Below are 20,293 nucleotides of genomic sequence, written 5' to 3'. Positions count from 1 at the left end.
GTACCTGTATATACTATGTAAACCGCTTTGAATGTAGTTTAAAAAAACAAACAAACACAGAAAGGTAGTATATCAAGTCCCATTCCCTTTCACCTGTACAAGAGTGCACTACATGGACTCAAGCAGGAAAAAGTCCCAGTGTAAATCTGAAATGTTACTGGTCATCCATTTTATTTTGCTATAAACTTCTGGGAGGAAGCATATTAAGGGCTCCTTTTACTAAGCCGTGGTAGTTAGGATTGATCCAGTCCGGATTTTGCTTCCATTGAAAGCAATAGAAGTAAAACCCAGACTGGCTCAATCTGTCCTCCTTTTTCTGGAGCCATATGGTAACCCTAGTGGTAGTGATTCCTTTGCGGCAAGTGCGAAGAAGCTTATTCCATTCCTATGGGCTTTGTCACATTTGCTGCATGGGAATTGCTGCTGCGGCTTAGTAAAAGGAGCCTTAGGTCACAAAGACTGTCACACTTACTGCTCTCTGTAGGTCTCTATTGGTTATGATTAGGGCTGCATTTTTATAAATAAAAAAACAATCTAACCACAATTAATTTCTCAATTAAAGGTATGCTATTTATTTGGTTCCCACTGTAGCTCCTTGTGACTTAACCCTCCATTGCCAATGGGCTGCAGTGGGAACAAAAATAAATAACACACCGTTAACTGCGCAATTAATTGCAATTACAAATTTTAATCAAAATGCAGCCCTAAAAGAATTAAAGAATAAAAACTAATGAAAAGATAAGAAACAGCCTTAAGGTTTCACAGCCTACTTCTGAAATGCAGCCCAAGTTATGGTGTCAGAAATGACATATGACCCAAGATAGTTAATTTTGTGGTACAAACAATCTAGGAAAGTGTAAAAAGCAAAGTTATTAATTGATGATATAATTCAAGCATTATATTATGCACACAGATCTCACTTTCTTTCAAAGCGATAGTACGCAGGAATTGAAGGAAATAAAATTCTCCAAGCAAAATATAGTCTTGCATGTGGGTGATGTCATCAGAAGGAGCCACTGTAGAAATTCTCTTCAGCATGTTTACACAAATGTTTGAGAGTGCATGTGTACACCTTTCCACCTGCTGTTATCACACAGGACCTAGCTAGTCACCATTTTTCTGCAGAGCAGTCTGATCCTGGTGTAGTACTGGATTTCTTCAACTTGCCCGATAGTGTCTCAGGTTCTGTTGCCTTTCATAAGAGTTTCCACTAGGAGATCTTACAGGTGTAATTTACAACATTTTTATTAGTGACACTTCAATAAAATACATACTTGACCATATATATACAGCCTCACAGGTACAAATGTTCATAAAGAAACTTTTTTTGTTAAGCTAATACAGAGTGCCAACCAATTATCACATTTTATCCCCTTCCCCCTCTTTGATGGGAGGGATGTCCCCATGTCATTTACGCATTGCTTTAGTAATGACTGTATATGGAATTCTCATACAGATTATGGATCTGAACCTCAGGTAAATATTTGAAATTTTCATGCAGTCAATACAAGAGGCTCCATACAATCAGCAATTGTGTGGCTATTATCTTCATCTGCTCGCTGTTGGGTGGACAGTATGTAAACCATATACCCTGATAACTATGAAACTGTGTCTTATATAGTCTTTAAACCTTTATTTAGTAAGTCTATTGCGAATCTATAATTAAACAAACAGGTTTTCTAATAGCCAATTGTTCATCAGTCTGTGCATTGTGTTGTTTCTACCTGTATGCCATCAGATTACATGCAGTTTGAGTATACATTAACCTTTGGCCTTATTGATTGTGGCAACAAAGATTGTCAGCCTTAATGAACATGGTATACAACCAGCATCTTAGTGTTCTCATCATCCAATTAAACCACCACTCAAAGGAACTTTTATAACAAATTAGCAAGTGAACACTCCTTATAATGCTCCTACCCCCCCCCCCCCCCATCCCTTTATCCCCCCCTTACCCCCTCCCTCCTTGAATCTCATCGAATGTGTGTTTCTAAAAATAAGGTCATAAATATGTATCCTTGACTGCTTCTCGGTTATAACGTGTTAAGTACAAGACTCCGTCCTTTTTGGGTTAATATGTCTAACAATGGCCCCCAAAGCTTTAGAAAACGCGCCTTACGGCGGCATGAACCTTTAGCCTCCCTTGCTTCCCATGTTATCAGTTGATGTGTCTGGTTTCGCCAATGCCAATAGTCAGGAGGTTTATCTGAAGTCCAAGATTGTAATATGCATTTTTTTGCCACCGGACATGACTTTCGACATTGAAGTTTCTCATCTGCTGTTAAACCCCGGAATGCACCTGGGCAGTCCAATATCAATTGCAGAGGAGTACCCACTATTCTACGTGATATCAGTGAAGTCATAAAGTTTACTATCTTCCGCCAATAGCTCTGAATCATTAAACATTCCCAAAATGCGTGGTAAAAAGTGTTCTCCACAAGATTACATTTCAAGCATTTTGGTGTAAGGATTCCTCCCATTCGGGACAATTGAGCTTGTGTGATATAGGCTCTGTGTAACACCCTGAATGCACATTCCCTATAATTAGCTCCACTGATTAGCCGGGGAATACTTTTTATGTAGGCTTCAACATCCCAGTTAGATAAATCCGCTCCTATATCTGCCTCCCACCGCCGACGGAGCTGAGTCAACCCCACTCGCGGTGTCAGGGTCCACAATGTCCTCTGAAGCTGCGAGATTGATGGGGCTTCATCAGAGATACCATCAAAAAATTTTTGGATTTTCTCCCCTAAATGAAGTTTTAACGCCTCCCTATCCAAGGATTGAATATAATGCTTCATCTGACCATAGCTAAAAATGTACCTCCAATTTCCCTCTAGTGTGAGTTGTCCTAGGGATTTCAAACTTCCTTCTCCATCTAATATTGTTTCCAAACGTATAAGGCCTTTTTCCTCCCATTGTATAAAGACCGGATTTTCCAACCCTGGTGGGAACATCGGATTTCCCCTTATAGACAACAGTTCTGATATACTCGGGTTACCCCCCCAGCTTCTTTGCCAAGCCTCTCCACGCTGCTTGTAGAGGCAATAAAAGTATACAATGTTTCAACCTTTGTGGCAATGAAATGTTTTCTATATGTAATAGGGTGATCAAGTCGTAGGGGCTAAAATAAGCTTTCTCCAACTCCAGAGGTGTATGTGTGTGTGAAGAGAAAACCCAGTCTCTCACCACCCGCATCAAACTAGCAAGGTTGTAATATTGCAAATTAGGGAGGCCCAATCCTCTGTGTTGCCAGGCTCCCAGCAAAAAGTGCATCTTGAGCTTAGCTTTCTTTCTTGCCCAACAGAACCGCCCCACTAATTGATAGAATTGTTTAATGTCTTTTTGAAGTAATTTCAGCGGCAAAACCTGCAGGACATATAACCACCTGGGTAGAATTACCATTCGAATAAGGCTAACCCGACCTATCAACGGCAAAGGTAAGGCCCTCCAGGTGTCCAGCTGTTGCGCGGTATGATTAAGCAACCGAGTGACATTCAGCTTGTATATATCCTCCATCTGAGCTGTCAGAAGAACTCCCAAGTACCGAAATGAGCCTTCTGCCCATCTCAAAGGAAAATCTTCTTTCCAAAAAAATCGGGTAGTCATAGGGATAGCCAGAGCTTCCGATTTCTCTAGATTAAGCTTAAAACCGGAGTAATCTCCAAATTCTGCAAAAACTTCTAAAAGATCCGCAAGAGACTTACGAGGACTAGTAAGAGTCATTAATAAATCATCGGCGAATGCCGCGATCTTAAATTCCGCCTGTCCAATCGTTACTCCTCTAATAGTCCTATTCGAAATTACATCCCGGATTAAAGGATCTAGATAAAGAGCGAAAAGCAACGGTGACAGTGGGCACCCTTGTCTAGTTCTTCGACTAATCTCAAAATTCTCTGACCATGTTCCATTTACCAGGACCCGTGCTCGAGGAGAGGTATACAAGGCTTGAATTGCTTGCACAAACCAACCAGTAAATCCGTATTTAGTGAGGACAGAAAACAAAAAGGGCCATTCTACACGATCAAACGCCTTTTCAGCGTCGAAACTGATCATTCCATATCATCATGCTGATCAATCCATAGACTGGTGGGTTGTGTCCATCTACCAGCAGGTGGAGATAGAGAGCAATCCTTTTGCCTCCCTATATATGGTCATGTGCTGCCGGAAACTCCCCAGTATGTTCTCTATCTCAGCAGGTGGTGGTCACACACAGCAGCAGCTCTGGCTAGGTCTCCAAGCCTAATTTTTAGGTTTTGTTGAGTACCTGGGGTTGAGGGCTCTTCTTGAGCAAGTGCAAACCTGGTGGCGCCAGGTCCCTCCTTTTCTCCCCCCTCCCGCTGGCTCCGTTAAAAAAAAAAAAAAAAAATTTGGACGTTCTTAAAGGCGTTTATTTCGACGTTTATTTAAACGTTTATTGCAGCTACTCACTGGGACACCAGGTCGTTACAGCTCGGAGCGAGAAGCAGGTAATTTTTACCTTTTTATAGCGGGCAGGGGGTTCCCCGATCGATCTCCACGTGGCCTATGGCGTCGGAGGGCGAGGGCGCGAAGAATCGCTCCCAGGAACATGTGTGCGCTTCTAGCGGGGATGCGGGGGTCTTAAAGTCTGATTCGCCCTTGTTGGGTGTCAGTTCGGAGGCCGGTCAGTGTCCCGGGTCTTCCTCCGGTGCGGCGGTTTTTCCCGTCATAAACGTCCATCCCCCGCTGCTCGCCTCCGCCATCTTGGCCGGCCACTCTGCTCGGACGGCTTCTTCTGGGGCCGCCCTTGAGCTGGGAGACGTTAATGCCAAGGCCGCCCTTGATTTGGGCGACGGCAAAAAAGCGGCTAAAGTTAAGCGCCGTTCTTCCCGCGCGGCTCCTTCGCGGAGTGTCGCGCCGGACGCCATCTTGGATGCGCAGCATGTTTCTTCTCCGCTCTTGCGAGCGCCGGTTGAGGGTGCGTCTAGGGCTGTGGCCCAGGCTGCTGAAGTGCACAGTCTGGGGGGTTTCTCCCCCGAGTTTATTTTGCTGCTGCATCAGGCCTTCCTTATGCAAAACGCTGCCCCTTCCATATCATCAAGCTGATCAATCCATAGACTGGTGGGTTGTGTCCATCTACCAGCAGGTGGAGATAGAGAGCAATCCTTTTGCCTCCCTATATGTGGTCATGTGCTGCCGGAAACTCCTCAGTATGTTCTCTATCTCAGCAGGTGGTGGTCACACACAGCAGCAGCAGCTCTGGCTAGGCCTCCAAGCCTAATTTTTAGGTTTTGTTGAGTGCCTGGGGTTGAGGGCTCTTCTCGAGCAAGTACAAACCTGGTGGCGCCAGGTCCCTCCTTTTCTCCCCCCTCCCGCTGGCTCCGTTAAAAAAAAAAAAAAAAAAAAAATTTTGAACGTCCTTAAAGGCGTTTATTTAAACGTTTATTGCAGCTACTCACTGGGACACCAGGTCGTTACAGCTTGGAGCGGAAAGCAGGTAATTTTTACCTTTTTATAGCGGGCAGGGGGTTCCCCGATTGATTTCCACGTGGCATATGGCGTCGGAGGGCGAGGGCGCAAAGAGTCGCTCCCCGGATCGCTTAGGCGCTTCTAGAGGGGATGCGGGGGTCTTAAAGTCTGATTCGCCCTTGTTGGGTGACAGTTTCGTGACCGATGAGTGTCCCGGTCCTTCCTCCGGCGTGGCGGTTTTTCCCGCCATAAACGCCCATCCCCCGCTGCTCGCCTCCACTATTTTGGCCGGCCACGCGGCTTGGACAGCTTCTTCGTGGGCCGCCCTTGAGGGGAGACATTAATGCCATGGACGCCCTTAATTTGGGCGACGGCACCAAAGCGGCTAAAGTTAAGCGCTGTTTTTCCCGCGCGGCTCCTTCGCGGAGTGTCGCGCCGGACGCCATTTTGGATGCGCAGCATGTCTCTCCCCCGCTCTTGCGAGCACCGGTTGAGGGTGCGTCTAGGGCTGTAGCCCAGGCTGCGGAAGTGCACAGTCTGGGGGGTTTCTCCCCCGAGTTTGTTTTGCTGCTGCATCAGGCCTTCCTTATGCAAAACGCTGCCCCTGCTCCCTCGTTTGGTAAGGTTGAGGTCCCCGGAGGTAAACGCCCTCGGGTTGATTCCCAGGCCTTGGAGGACCTTGTCTCCTCCGATGTAGATGAGGGCAGCGTATCTGAGTTCTCCCAACGGTCCTTTGCGGATTCCTTGGAGGAGACGGATCCCCGCTCGGTTGGAGCGGATGACCGCTCTGCAGCGCAGCTTTTTAGCTCAGAGGATTTGCCCAACCTGTTAGTGCAGGCCATGGGCATTTTGAAGATTTCCTCTCCGGAGGACGTCTCTCCCTCAGCCCCTGTTGGCTCTGCCATTATGCTGGGGACGAAACGCCCGCCTAGAACCTTCCACGTGCATGATGCCATGCACACCTTAATTTCGGCTCAATGGGATGTCCCGGAAGCGAGCCTCAAAGTGGCTAGGGCTATGTCCCGCCTCTATCCTTTGCCTGAAAGTGAACGTGAGGCCTATCTGTGGCCTACTGTGGATTCTTTAATCACTGCGGTGACTAAGAAAACGGCTTTGCCGGTGGAAGGTGGCACGGCCCTAAAGGACGCCCAAGACAGAAGATTGGAGGCGGCCTTAAGGTCGTCCTTTGAGGCGACTGCTTTAAGTTTGCAGGCCTCGGTTTGCGGTTCCTATGTGGCCAGGGCGTGCCTGACTATGGTGCAGCGGGCTTCCCCCTCGGATCATTCCTTGAGGGTTGATTGGCCGGCCCTGGAATCGGGCTTAGCCTATTTGGCAGACTTGCTGTATGATGTCTTGAGGGCCTCAGCTAAAGGCATGGCTCAGACAGTCTCTGCGCGGCGGTGGCTTTGGCTGAAACATTGGTCTGCTGACCACGCCTCTAAATCCCGCCTGGCTAGATTGCCTTTTAAAGGCAAGCTGCTCTTTGGGGTCGAGCTGGACAAAATCGTGACCGATCTCAGCACGTCTAAGGGCAAGAAGTTACCAGAGGTCAGGGCTCGGGCTAGTACTCGTTCCGGTACCTCCAGAGGACGGTTTCAGGAAGCCCGTCGGTACCGCCCGGGCAGGTCGGGCTCCTCTGCCCCCTCTTCCTTCAAGAGGACTTTCTCCCCCAAGCAGCATTCCTTTCGCAGAGACCGCCGTCCCGGAGGTGCTCCCTCCGGTCCTTCCCCAGGGTCTCGTACCCAATGACGGGGCCTTGGTCCACGCCCCAGTGCAGATTGGAGGACGGCTGTCCTCGTTTCTGGGCGAGTGGACCACAATAACTTCAGACGCTTGGGTGCTGGAAGTCATCAGAGACGGCTACAAGCTAGAGTTCTGCCGACCCTTAAGAGACGGGTTTGTACTCTCTCCCTGCAAGTCTCCGGTCAAAGCTGTGGCAGTGCAGCAGACCTTGGACAACCTGGTCCGCCTGGGTGCGGTCGTTCCGGTGCCAGAAAATCAGATTGGCAAGGGACGTTACTCCATTTACTTTGTGGTACCAAAGAAAGGAGGTTCTGTCCGGCCTATCCTCGACCTCAAAGGGGTCAATCGGGCCTTGAAAGTGCGGCACTTTCGCATGGAGACTCTCCGCTCTGTTATAGCGGCAGTGAAGGCAGGAGAGTTCTTGGCTTCCTTGGACATCAAGGAAGCGTACCTGCATATTCCCATCTGGCCTCCTCATCAACGCTTCCTGCGTTTTGCAGTCCTGGGACGACACTTCCAGTTCAGAGCCCTCCCTTTCGGGTTGGCTACTGCTCCGCGGACCTTTTCCAAAGTAATGGTGGTCATCGCGGCCTTCCTGCGAAAGGAAGGAGTACAAGTCCATCCTTATCTGGACGACTGGTTGATCCTAGCCCCCTCTTATGCAGAGTGCGGCAAAGCTGTGAACCGGGTGGTTGCTCTTTTGAGCTCCCTGGGGTGGATCATCAACTGGGAGAAGAGCCAGCTGCGCCCGACTCAGTCCCTGGAGTATCTGGGAGTTCGATTCGACACCCAAGTGGGCAGAGTGTTCCTGCCAGACAATCGGATTGTCAAACTTCAGGCTCAGGTGGACCAGTTCCGAGTAGCCTCTCCTCTTCGGGCTTGGGACTATGTGCAGCTGTTGGGCTCTATGACGGCCACGATGGAAGTAGTGCCCTGGGCCAGGGCTCATATGAGACCACTACAACACTCTCTGTTGCAGCGCTGGACTCCGATGTCGGAGGATTATGCTGTGCGCCTTCCCTTGGACCCAGCAGTGCGCAAGGCGCTGAGCTGGTGGCTGCAGACAGACAAGTTGTCTGCAGGAATGCCTCTGGTGACCCCAGAGTGGATTGTCGTCACGATGGACGCCTCTTTGACGGGCTGGGGAGCCCACTGCTTGGGAAGGACAGCGCAGGGGCTCTGGTCTCCTGCAGAGGCAAAGTGGTCTATCAACCTCCTGGAACTCAGAGCCATTCGGTTGGCGCTTTTGGAGTTCATCCCGGTACTGGTGTTGAAGCCAGTACGGGTCCTGTCGGACAATGCCACTGCTGTGGCCTATGTCAACCACCAGGGAGGTACCAAGAGCGCCCCTCTAGCCAAGGAGGCCATGAGTCTATGCCAGTGGGCGGAAGCGAACCTGGAACAGCTGTCAGCGGCCCACATTGCCGGAGTCATGAATGTCAAGGCGGACTTTCTCAGTCGCCATACCTTGGAGCCCGGAGAGTGGCAGCTATCTGCTCAGGCGTTCTTGGACATCACGAAGCGCTGGGGCCAGCCGAGCCTAGATCTGATGGCGTCATCGGCCAATTGCCAAGTGCCGCGCTTTTTCAGCAGAGGACGGGACCCTCGATCCCTGGGAGTAGATGCTCTTCTCCAACAGTGGCCGACACAAGAGCTTCTCTATGTGTTCCCGCCCTGGCCCATGTTGGGCAGGGTGCTAGACCGGGTGGCAAAGCATCCGGGCCGGATAATCCTGGTGGGTCCGGACTGGCCCAGACGTCCCTGGTATGCGGACTTGATCAGGCTCTCAGTCGACGATCCTCTGCGACTGCCTGTGGAGCAGGGCCTGTTACATCAGGGTCCCGTGGTGATGGAGGATCCCTCCCCCTTTGGTCTTACGGCCTGGCTATTGAGCGGCAGCGTCTGAGAAAGAAGGGCTTCTCAGACAAGGTCATCGCCACTATGCTGAGAGCGAGGAAGCGCTCTACTTCTACTGCAAAATGCTGCCCCTTCTCCCTTGTCCGATAAAGGGGTTGAGGCCCCCGGAAGTAAACGCCCTCGGGTGGATTCCCAGGCCTTAGAGGACTCTGTTTCCTCTGATGTAGATGAGGGCAGCGTAAATGAGTTCTCCCAACGGTCCTTTGGGGATTCCTTGGAGGAGACGGATTCCCGCTCGGATGGAGCGGATGACCCCTCTTCAGCGCGGATCTTTAGCTCAGAGGGTTTGCCCAACCTGTTAGTGCAGGCCATGAGCATTTTGAAGATTTCCTCTCCAGAGGACGTCTCTCCCTCAGCCCCTGTTGGCTCCGCCATTATGCTGGGGACGAAGCGCCCGCCTAGAACCTTCCACGTGCATGATGCCATGCACACCTTAATTTCGGCTCAATGGGATGTCCCGGAAGCGAGCCTCAAAGTGGCTAGGGCTATGTCCCGCCTCTATCTTTTGCCTGAAAGTGAACGGGAGGCCTTTCTTTGGCCTACCGTGGATTCTTTAATCACTGCGGTGACTAAGAAAACGGCGTTGCCGGTGGAAGGTGGCACGGCCCTAAAGGACGCCCAAGACAGAAGATTGGAGGCGGCCTTAAGGCCGTCCTTCGAGGCAGCTGCCTTAAGTTTGCAGGCCTCAGTTTGCGGCTCCTATGTGGCCAGGGCGTGCCTGACGATTGTGCAGCGGGCTTCCCCCTCGGATCCTTCCTTGAGGGCTGATTGGCCGGCCCTGGAATCGGGCTTGGCTTATTTGGCAGACTTACTATATGATGTCTTGAGAGCCTCGGCTAAAGGTATGGCTCAGACAGTCTCTGCGCGGCGGTGGCTTTGGCTGAAACATTGGTCTGCTGACCACGCCTCTAAGTCCCGCCTGGCTAAGTTGCCTTTTAAAGGCAAGCTGCTCTTTGGGGTCGAGCCGGACAAAATTGTGACCGATCTCGGCACGTCTAAGGGCAAGAGGTTACCAGAGGTCAGGGCTCGGGCCAGTGCTCGCCCCGGTATCTCCAGAGGACGGTTTCAGGAAGCCCGTCGGTACCGTCCGGGCAAGTCGGGCTCCTCTGCCCCCTCTTCCTTCAAGAGGAATTTCTCCCCCAAGCAGCATTCCTTTCACAGAGACCGCCGTCCCGGAGGTGCGCCCTCCGGTCCTCCCCCAGGGTCTCGTACCCAATGACGGGGTCCTGGTCCATGGCCCAGTGCAGATTGGAGGACGGCTGTCCTCGTTTCTGGGCGAGTGGACCAGGGTAACTTCAGACGCATGGGTGCTGGAAGTCATCAGAGACGGCTACAAGCTAGAGTTCTGCCGACCCTTAAGAGACGGGTTTGTACTCTCTCCCTGCAAGTCTCCGGTCAAAGCTGTGGCAGTGCAGCAGACCTTGGACAATCTGATCTGCCTGGGTGCGGTCGTTCCGGTGCCAGAAAATCAGCTTGGCAAGGGACGTTACTCCATTTACTTTGTGGTACCAAAGAAAGGAGGTTCTGTACGGCCTATCCTCGACCTCAAAGGGGTCAATCGGGCCTTGAAAGTTCGGCACTTTCGCATGGAGACTCTCCGCTCTGTTATAGCGGCAGTGAAGGCAGGGGAGTTCCTGGCATCCTTGGACATCAAGGAAGCGTACTTGCATATTCCCATCTGGCCTCCTCATCAACGCTTTCTGCGTTTTGCAGTCCTGGGCCGACACTTCCAGTTCAGAGCCCTCCCGTTCGGGTTGGCTACTGCTCCGCGGACCTTCTCCAAAGTAATGGTGGTCATCGCAGCCTTCCTACGAAAGGAAGGAGTACAAGTCCATCCTTATCTGGACGACTGGTTGATCCGAGCCCCCTCTTATGCAGAGTGCGGCAGAGCTGTAGACCGGGTGATTGCTCTTTTGAGCTCCCTGGGGTGGATCATCAACTGGGAAAAAAGCCAGCTGCGCCCGACTCAGTCCCTGGAATATCTGGGAGTTCGTTTTGACACCCAAGTGGGCAGAGTGTTTCTGCCGGACAATCGGATTGTCAAGCTTCAGGCTCAGGTGGACTAGTTCCTAGTAGCCTCTCCTCTTCGGGCTTGGGACTATGTGCAGCTGTTGGGCTCTATGACGGCCACGATGGATGTAGTGCCCTGGGCCAGGGCTCATATGAGAACACTACAACTCTCTCTGCTGTAGCGCTGGACTCCAGTGTTGGAGAATTACGCTGTGCGCCTTCCCTTGGACCTAGCGGTGCGCAAGGCGCTGAGCTGGTGGCTGAGGACAGACAAGTTGTCCGCAGGGATGCCTCTTTTGACCCCGGAGTGGGTTGTCGTCACGACAGACGCCTCTTTGACGGGCTGGGGAGCCCACTGCTTGGGAAGGACAGCGCAGGGGCTCTGGTCTCCTGCAGAGGCAAAGTGTTCTATAAACCTCCTGGAACTCAGAGCCATTCGGTTGGCGCTTTTGGAGTTTCTCCCGGTACTGGCTGTGGCCTATGTCAATCGCCAGGGAGGTACCAAGAGCGCCCCTCTAGCCAAGGAGGCCATGAATCTATGCCAGTGGGCGGAAGCGAACCTGGAACAGCTGTCGGCGGCCCACATTGCCAGAGTCATGAATGTCAAGGCGGACTTTCTCAGTCGCCATACCTTGGATCCCGGAGAGTGGCAGTTATCGGCTCAGGTGTTCTTGGACATCACGAAGCGCTGGGGCCAGCCGAGCCTAGATCTGATGGCGTCATCGGCCAAGTGCCGCGCTTTTTCAGCAGAGGACGGGACTCTGGGAGTAGATGCTCTCCTCCAACAGTGACCGACACAGGAGCTTCTCTATGTGTTCCCGCCCTGGCCCATGTTGGGCAGAGTGCTAGACCGGGTGGCAAAGCATCCGGGCCGGATAATCCTGGTGGGTCCGGACTGGCCCAGACGTCCCTGGTATGCGGACTTGATCAGGCTCTCAGTGGACGGCCCTCTGCGGCTGCCAGCGGAGCAGGGCCTGTTGCATCAGGGTCCCGTGGTGATGGAGGATCCCTCCCCCTTTGGTCTTACGGCCTGGCTATTGAGCGGCAGCGTCTGAGGAAGAAGGGCTTCTCAGACAAGGTCATCGCCACTATGCTGAGAGCGAGGAAGCGCTCTACTTCTACTGCTTATGCCAGGGTTTGGCATACCTTTGCATCGTGGTGTGAGGCAGGCTCACTTTCTCCCTTCACTGCTCCAATTTCTTCAGTGTTGGCGTTCCTGCAAGAAGGTCTGGAGAAAGGCCTGTCGCTCAGTTCCCTTAAAGTCCAGGTAGCGGCTCTGGCTTGCTTCAGGGGCCGCCTGAAGGGTGCTTCCCTGGCTTCGCAGCCAAATGTGGTGCGCTTTCTCAAGGGAGTTAATCACCTGCGCCCTCCTCTGCACTCAGTGGTACCTGCGTGGAATCTCAATCTGGTGCTAAGAGCCTTGCAGAAGCCGCCTTTTGAACCCTTGTCGAGGGCATCTCTGAAAGACCTGACGTTGAAAGCAGTCTTTTTGGTGGCTATCACTTCAGCCAGAAGAGTTTCCGAGCTCCAGACGCTATCATGTCGAGAGCCCTTTCTGCAGTTCACTGAGGCAGGAGTGTCTATTCGCACAGTGCCTTCCTTCCTGCCCAAGATTGTTTCTTGCTTCCATGTGAATCAGCAGCTCTGTCTCCCATCCTTTCGTAGGGAGGACTACCCAGAGGAGTACTCTGCTCTCAAATATCTAGATGTGAGATGAGTCATCATCAGATACTTGGAAGTGACCAATGATTTCCGGAAGTCGGATCATCTGTTTGTCCTGTTTGCAGGTCCTTGTAAGGGTCTGCAGGCTGCTAAGCCTACAGTGGCAAGATGGGTCAAGGAAGCCATTGCAGCGGCTTATGTGGCCGCGGGGAAGGTGCCGCCTATCCGGCTGAAGGCTCACTCCACTAGAGCTCAGGCGGCCTCAATGGCAGAGGCCGGGTCCATCTCCTTGGAAGAGATTTGCAAGGCGGCAACTTGGGCTTCGGCTCATACCTTCTCCAGGCATTACCGCTTGACTGTGGCTGCTCGGGCGGAGGCCCGGTTTGGAGCTTCAGTGTTGCGGTCAGGGATTTCTATGTCCCGCCCTGGGTGAGTACTGCTTCGGTACATCCCACCAGTCTATGGATTGATCAGCATGATGATATGGAAGGTAAAATTATGTATCATACCTGATAATTTTCTTTCCATTAATCATAGCTGATCAATCCATAGCCCCTCCCAGATATCTGTACTGTTTTTATTCTGGTTGCATTTCAGGTTCAAGTTTAGTCTTCAGTTCCTGTTCAGGAGGACTGCATGTTCAAGTTTTTTCAATTGGATTCTTCAGGAGTTGAGACGATTTTGTGTTACAGTGAGCTGCTGCATTCCTCTCCCCTCCGTTTTACGGGGCTGGATTGAGACCTAAATTCTTCCGGCACTCCCTCCCGCTTCGTGCGGCTGTAGGGCAGCTTTGTACCCCTCCCGCTTCAGCGGTGTTAGGGTCAGTCAGCTCCTCCCGCAGTTGCGGTTGCAGGATAAGCCAGATCCCCCCGCATCGGCGGGGTGGTGTCCCTCCCCCGCTCCGCGGGGATGAGTTGGACGGATTCCCCTCCCCCACTTGTGTGGGGATGAGCTGGGTTAATTCCCCTCCCCTGTTTCGGCGGTGGTGAGCTGGGCAGAGTGTCCCTTTGTGGGTGTAATTCTCTAAGTGCTGAGTCCTGCGGATGGAGCTTTGATATCGACATACTGAGGAGTTTCCGGCAGCACATGACCACATTTAGGGAGGCAAAAGGATTGCTCTCTATCTCCACCTGCTGGTAGATGGACACAACCCACCAGTCTATGGATTGATCAGCTATGATTAATGGAAAGAAAATTATCAGGTATGATACATAATTTTACCTTACTTGCTGATGGTGTCTCATTTGCCTGCCAGAATCTGACTGATGTACAGACACAAGTTATATTTTTTCTAGTTTCTATAAAATGCCAGGTTGCAATCTAATTATTTCTCTACATGGTTTTTCTATAACACCTGGAATTTGCAACCTTATTTATTTGAGAGTCTGTCTTTTTTTATGGGCAGATGAACTGTGTAGAAAAAGTCTTAAAATGGGTTTTGAAATAGCAATGTGGATGTTTGGGGGGGGGAGGGGGAGTCCAAATGCTGCTGTGTGACGCTTTTTGGGTGTTTTTCTGTTTTGAAAATGAACCCCATAGTATCGTGTAACTTCCATTCTGTCCTTTTTAAGTTGTGTTCTATAAGCAAAAAATTTTGACTGGCTTGGTCCCACACAACAGGAGCAAGCAGGAGGGGCATGCATGCACGGTGGAACGCTGTAAAGTTTTTGTGTAAACCAGCTGGAGAGTGTTAACATGCGGGTTCCATCAGGTGACATCGTCACATATCGTGTTGTCTTCGGAAAACATGTGCTACAGGCAAATAACTTTGTTATAGTTTGCTCTCATGAATGTTTAAAATATCTTGGTTTTGATTGTTCTTTTTACTTTATAATTTTAATTTCATCTGGACAGCAACCAACATAAAATCACAGTATTTTTTTTCTTTTTAATTAGTCTAAATTATCAGCATTGCGAGAAATAATTTCTAAAGTCACTGCCAACCTGTTGGAGACTGCAGACTTGCTCGGCCCAGCACACGATTTGTGTTTTACCAATTATGTGAGTAAATTTTATTTGTGGGGTGTGAGTTTCTTTTTTTTTTTTTTTTTTTGGTGGGAGAAAGTCCAAGAATGTGTAACATGTGTGCTGTAGAGAACATTGGTTGGATGTGATTTTAAAGCATTTCTAAGATGAAATAATCTTCATACCAAACTGGACTAGCTGGAACCAGTACCACCTATTCTGTGAATGGTGTTACTTCTTAATCAGCAGTCACACAGAGACACAGAGTGCTGCAGACACATCAGGTAATCTGAAACAGAAGTGATACAGGGGATTGCAAACCAGAAAGGCTATAGGGCATTGTACGAAAAACATTTTAAAATAAAACTATAAGCAATTGAAAAAAAAACAATTTATAATAAAACACACATGGCATTTAAAAAAATAACAGTTTGGTATGGGTTTTTTTTTACCCACTTTCATTTAAACATGTCTTCGACAACCTTATCTTATGCTTTGGTGGTTTATACACTCTGCCGAATTCTGTATATCGCACCTAGTGTTCTGCGCCTAACTCTAAGCGTATTCCATAACAATGCACATAACTTAATTGGCTTAAGCCATTCAGCATTAACAGCACTTAACAAACAACAATGAGCATTAATTGGCAATAATTAGAAGTTATGCACATAACTCGTTAAGCATATGCTGTAATGAACTGCGCCTGTGTTCTAAAGCTCGCAGTTCAAAAGGAGCGTGGCTATGGCCGGAGAAATTGGTGTTTTGTGGGCATTCCCAAATTTATGCATGTTGTTATAGAATATGGCTCAATCTGCTTAAATCTACGCTCGGGGATTTACACCACGTTTTCATTTGTGTAAATGGATGCATGTAGTTTTAGGCGCTGGGATATCAACTAAGCATATTCTATATACTGCGCCTAAATCTTATAGAATATGCTTAGGCAAAAATGATTTCCGTGCAGATTTTCCAGGTGTCATATATAGAATCTACCCCTGTGTATCACCTGTTTTTGTTTATCAAATTCTTAGTTGGTCCTGGTGTTAGGGCAGTGAAGAGAGAATTGGAGCAGTTGATTATATGTATGTAGATGTATTTTTGCTTTTGTGTGTGTGCGGTCCGTATTTTCCACCTCGATGAGCTGCCAACTCTTATTACTGACGCCTTGCAGGCCCTCTCGATTGATGATCCTGCTGAAGGCGAGGCCTCCTCTGTTAATCTTAGGATGGCAAGTACTAAGAAGCCTACTTGGGCCTTTCCGGTGCATGACTCCATCCAAGAGCTTGTTTCTGCTCAATGGTCTGACCCGGATGGGCCTTTGAAAGTGGCCAGGGCTATGGGTCAGCTTTACCCTCTGCGTGAGGAGCACTTGGCCCCTTTGGGGATGCCTAAAGTGGATGCACTGGTCATGGCGGTGACAAAAAAAGACCATTCTCCCAGTAGAAGGAGGGGTCACTTTGAAAGACTTGCAGGACCGGCGGCTGGAGTCCGCGCTGAAGTGGCCCTTTGAAATTGCGGGCCTTGCCTTGAGGGCGTCTATTTGCAGTTCCTATGCAGCCCGGGCATGTCTTTCCTGGCTACAGCAGGTGGTGGAACAGCCCGCCGATGGTGCGGGTCCCCTATTTGAGGTTGCCCCGTGGATGGAGTCGGCCCTGTCATTTTGGGCTGACGCCCTTTATGATCTGGGCAGAGCTTTGGCTAAACAGATGTCTGTGGCGGTTTCTGCCTGCCGCCTTCTTTGGCTGCGGCATTGGGCGGCTGACATGGCTTCTAAGCAAAGGCTGGTGAGGCTACCCTTTCGGGGCCTCCTGTTATTTGGAGAGGAAATGGAGAAGATTGTGAAAGACCTGGGGGACTCTAAACCCCAGCAGTTACCTGAGGATAGGCCGAGGCGTTCTTTCAAAGGTTCTGTGTTTCCCTCCTCTTCCAGACCTCGCTTCCGTGAAGCTCGCAGGTATCGCCCGGGGCGCTCTGCTGGGTTTTCTCAGCGTACCTGTTTTCAGCAGAGGAACTCCTTTCGCTCGGACAAACATTCTGCAAGGGCCGGTTCAAGGCCAGGAGTTCAGGGGCGTCCTCCACAATGATGGGACGCCGGTCCACTCCTCCATGCCTGCAATAGGAGGACGTCTTTCCCTCTTTCTAGAGGAGTGGACCAACATTACCTGAGATCAGTGGGTCCTGGACCTGATCAGAGAAGGTTACCAACTGGAATTCGGTGCCCTGGTGAGAGACGTGTTTGTGGAGTCTCAATGCGGCACTGCCGTAAAACGGGCGGCGGTAGAGGAGACCTTACAAGTCTTGCTGCACCTCGGAGCGGTGGTCCCGGTGCCTCCCGCCAATTGTGGCTGCAGCCGCTATTCCATTTATTTTGTCGTGCCTCGAAAAGGTTGGTCTTTCACACCGATCCTCGACTAACGAAGAGTCAACGAGGCCCTCAGACTACAACATTTTTGCATGGAAACCCTGCGCTCCATCATTGCTGCGGTTCAGCCAGGAGAGTTTCTCACGTCTCTGGACCTAAAAGAAGCATATTTGCACATTCCTATCTGGCCTCCACACCAGCGGTTCCTCCGCTTTTGCGGTGTTGGGAAAACATTTACAGTTTTGGGCCTTGCCTTTCGGCCTAGCCACAGCTCCCCATACCTTTTCCAAGGTAATGGTGGTCGTAGCTGCCTGCCTTAGGCGAGAGAGTATCAAGAGTTCACCCTTATCTCGACGACTGGCTCATCAGAGCGGATTCGGCAACTGAGAGTCGTCTTGCCACAGCCAGAGTGGTGGCAGTCCTGCAGGCGTTAGGCTGGGTGGTCAATATACCCAATAGTCACCTGACCCCCTCTGTCGAGTATTTGGGGGTCCGGTTCGACACAGCCTCGGGTTCTGTCTTTCTCCTCGTCCAAAGGCGGTGCAAGCTTCAGAATCAGGTCCGTCTGCTCCTGTGGATGCCTCGCCCGCGAGCTTGGGACTTTGTCCAGCTGCTGGGGTCGATGACGGCCACCTTGGAGGTGGTGCCTTGGGCGAGAGCGCATATGAGGCCTCTGCAGATTGCCCTGCTTCAACAATGGTCTCCGATGTCCCAGGAATATCAACGCAGACTAACGTTGCTCCCTGCAGCCTGGCTCAGTATGGAGTGGTGGCTTTCAGACAGGATGCTGCGCCAAGGAATGCCTCTTGCGCTTTCTTCTTGGTGCCTGGTGATAACAGATGCCAGCCTTTTGGACTGGGGAGCGCATTGTCAGGGAAGCTATGCTCAGGGTCTGTGGACACCCGTGGAAGCGGGGTGGTCCATCAGTCGTTTGGAGCTGAGAGCGATATTCCAGTCTCTTATGGCCTTTCTAAAGACTCTGAAGGGGCTTGCTGTCAGGGTTCTGTCAGACAACACGACAGCGGTGGCATACATAAATCATCAGGGAGGCACTCAGTGTAGGGCCCTGCAGCGGAGGCCGCTCAGATTTACCACTAGGCCGAACTCCACCTGCAGCTCCTGTCAGCAGCTCACATAGCAGGTCAGAGCAACGTGCAAACCGATTTTCTCAGCAGGCATGTAATCGAGCCGGTGGAATGGGAACTGGCAGAAGAAGTTTTTCTTCAGATTTGTGCCAAATGGGGGACTCCTGGTATGGATCTAATGGCGTCAAGTGCAAACGCCAAAGTACCTTGCTTTTTCAGCAGAAGGAGAGATCCTCACTCGGCAGGGTTGGATGCTCTGGCTGAACCCTGGCCCTCGGGCCTCCTGTATGTGTTCCCTCCTTGGCCCTTGATAGGGCGAGTCCTACTGCGGCTTTGCCAGCACCGAGGTCTGGTGATTCTCATCGCTCCAGATTGGCCAAGGCATCTGTGGTATGCAGATCCCCGCCGGATGTTTGGTGGACGCTCCGGTGCATTTGCCCCTGGTGCCAAACCTGTTGGTTCAGGGTGCGGTGTCTATGGAGGATCCCTGCCGATTTGGTCTTACGGCCTGGCTATTGAGAGGGCGCAATTGAGAGACAAGGGCTACTCTAACAAGGTCATCTCCACTCTTGCAAGCCCGCAAGCGGTCCACCTCCGCAGCTTATGCTCGGATCTGGTTCAAATTTGAGGCGTGGGGTGTTTCAAATGCGATCACACCCACGCGGGCTACAGTCTCGACAGTGCTGGACTTTTTGCAGGAGGTGCAAGTGGCAGCATTATCATGCTGTTGAGGGAAAGTCCCTTGCTGCTCATCCAGACATTGCCCGATTTCTCGGAGGGGTGCTTAGGCTCCGTCCTCCTGTTCGGTCGCCCTGTCCGGCCTGGAACCTGGGGCTGGTGTTGAAGGCTCTTCAGTGTTCGCCCTTCGAGCCGCTAAAGCGAGCTTCGGAGAAGGATGTGACTCTCAAGACAGTCTTTTTGGTGGCCATTACATTGGCTAGACGCGTGTCTGAGCTGCAGGCGCTCTCCTGTCAGGACCCCGTTCTGCAATTCTTGGCGTTCAGAGTAACGGTACGTACGGTGCCTTCCTTCCTGCCTAAAGTGGTTTCAGCGTTTCACCTGAACCAGCCCATTTTTCTTCCTTCCTTTTCTAGGGAAAGGTTCCCGGACTCCTTTGGGAAGTTACATCTTTTGGATGTCCGCAGGGCGCTGTTGCAGTAAGTACAGATGTCAAATGGCTTCAGGACTTCTGATCGCCTTTTTGTCTTGTTGTCAGGTCCTCGGCGTGGAGGCCCGGTGTCTAAGGCCACTAAAGCCTGTTGGCTCAAGGAAGTCATTTTTTCTGCGTATCTGCTTTCAGGCCAGTCTCCGCCTGAAGCGTTTAAGGCGCATTCCACGAGAGTGATTTCCTCCTTGTGGGCTGAAACGGGTGCGCTCTCTCTTCAAGAGCTCTGTAGTGCGTCTACTTGGGCTTCCGAGCTCTCTTTTGTCCGGCATTACAGGCTGGATGTTGCAGCGAAGCAGGACACGATTTTTGGAGCACAAGTGCTTGCTCGTGGTGTGGCCTGTTCCCACCCTAAGTAGGGACTGCTTTTGTACATCCCATCAGTTAATGGATTCATCTGCTGTTGATTACAAGGAAGGGAAAATTAGGTTCTTACCTTGGTCATTTTCTTTCCTTTAGTCACAGCAGATGAATCCATGATCCCTCCCTGTCTGACTTGTTTTTTGTTCAGATCTTTCATGTAGATATATATCTCATTGAGAGAAGTTGGATACCAGTTCTCAAAATTTCTACATGATGTTCTTCTACAGGAGGTTGAGTTCATCCCTCCTTTGTATGGTTATTGCTCCTGTTCTGGGGTATTTGTTCGCTGTGAGGAAAGTGTATGTTATTATACCTTTATGGTTCACTCTGCTTTGGAAATCTCAAATACTGAAGGCAGTTGGGGCTAGCCGTCCAAGAGGCACTATGGTTTTTCAGTGTTCTCTATCTCCATCTGGTAGGCGGATACAACCCATCAGTTAATGGATTCATCTGCTGTGACTAAAGGAAAGAAAATTACCAAGGTAAGAACCTAATTTTCCCACATAAGTCTAAATAAAAAGTTACATTCTGTATACAATTCGTGAGCAACATAGAACCTCTGTGAACAAGTACATGTTTAAAAACAAGTAT

At 50.6% G+C, this 20,293-nt stretch overlaps 1 protein-coding gene across 1 annotated transcript in view; it reads left to right on the top strand.

Moving 5' to 3' along the window:
* The window catches only part of SGO1 (shugoshin 1), a 115,462-nt gene that overhangs the window by 3,522 nt on the left and 91,647 nt on the right, over positions 1–20,293 (top strand). The window contains exon 4 of the mRNA XM_030202775.1: positions 14,659–14,763. Within this exon, the coding sequence (XP_030058635.1) occupies positions 14,659–14,763 (105 nt within the window). The remainder of the gene's footprint in view (positions 1–14,658; positions 14,764–20,293) is intronic.

The sequence above is a fragment of the Microcaecilia unicolor genome, chromosome 1, assembly GCF_901765095.1.
Source record: "Microcaecilia unicolor chromosome 1, aMicUni1.1, whole genome shotgun sequence".
NCBI lineage: Eukaryota > Metazoa > Chordata > Amphibia > Gymnophiona > Siphonopidae > Microcaecilia > Microcaecilia unicolor.
The sequence above is the reverse complement of the archived record's forward strand: the minus strand, read 5'-3'. Positions and strand labels throughout refer to the sequence as shown.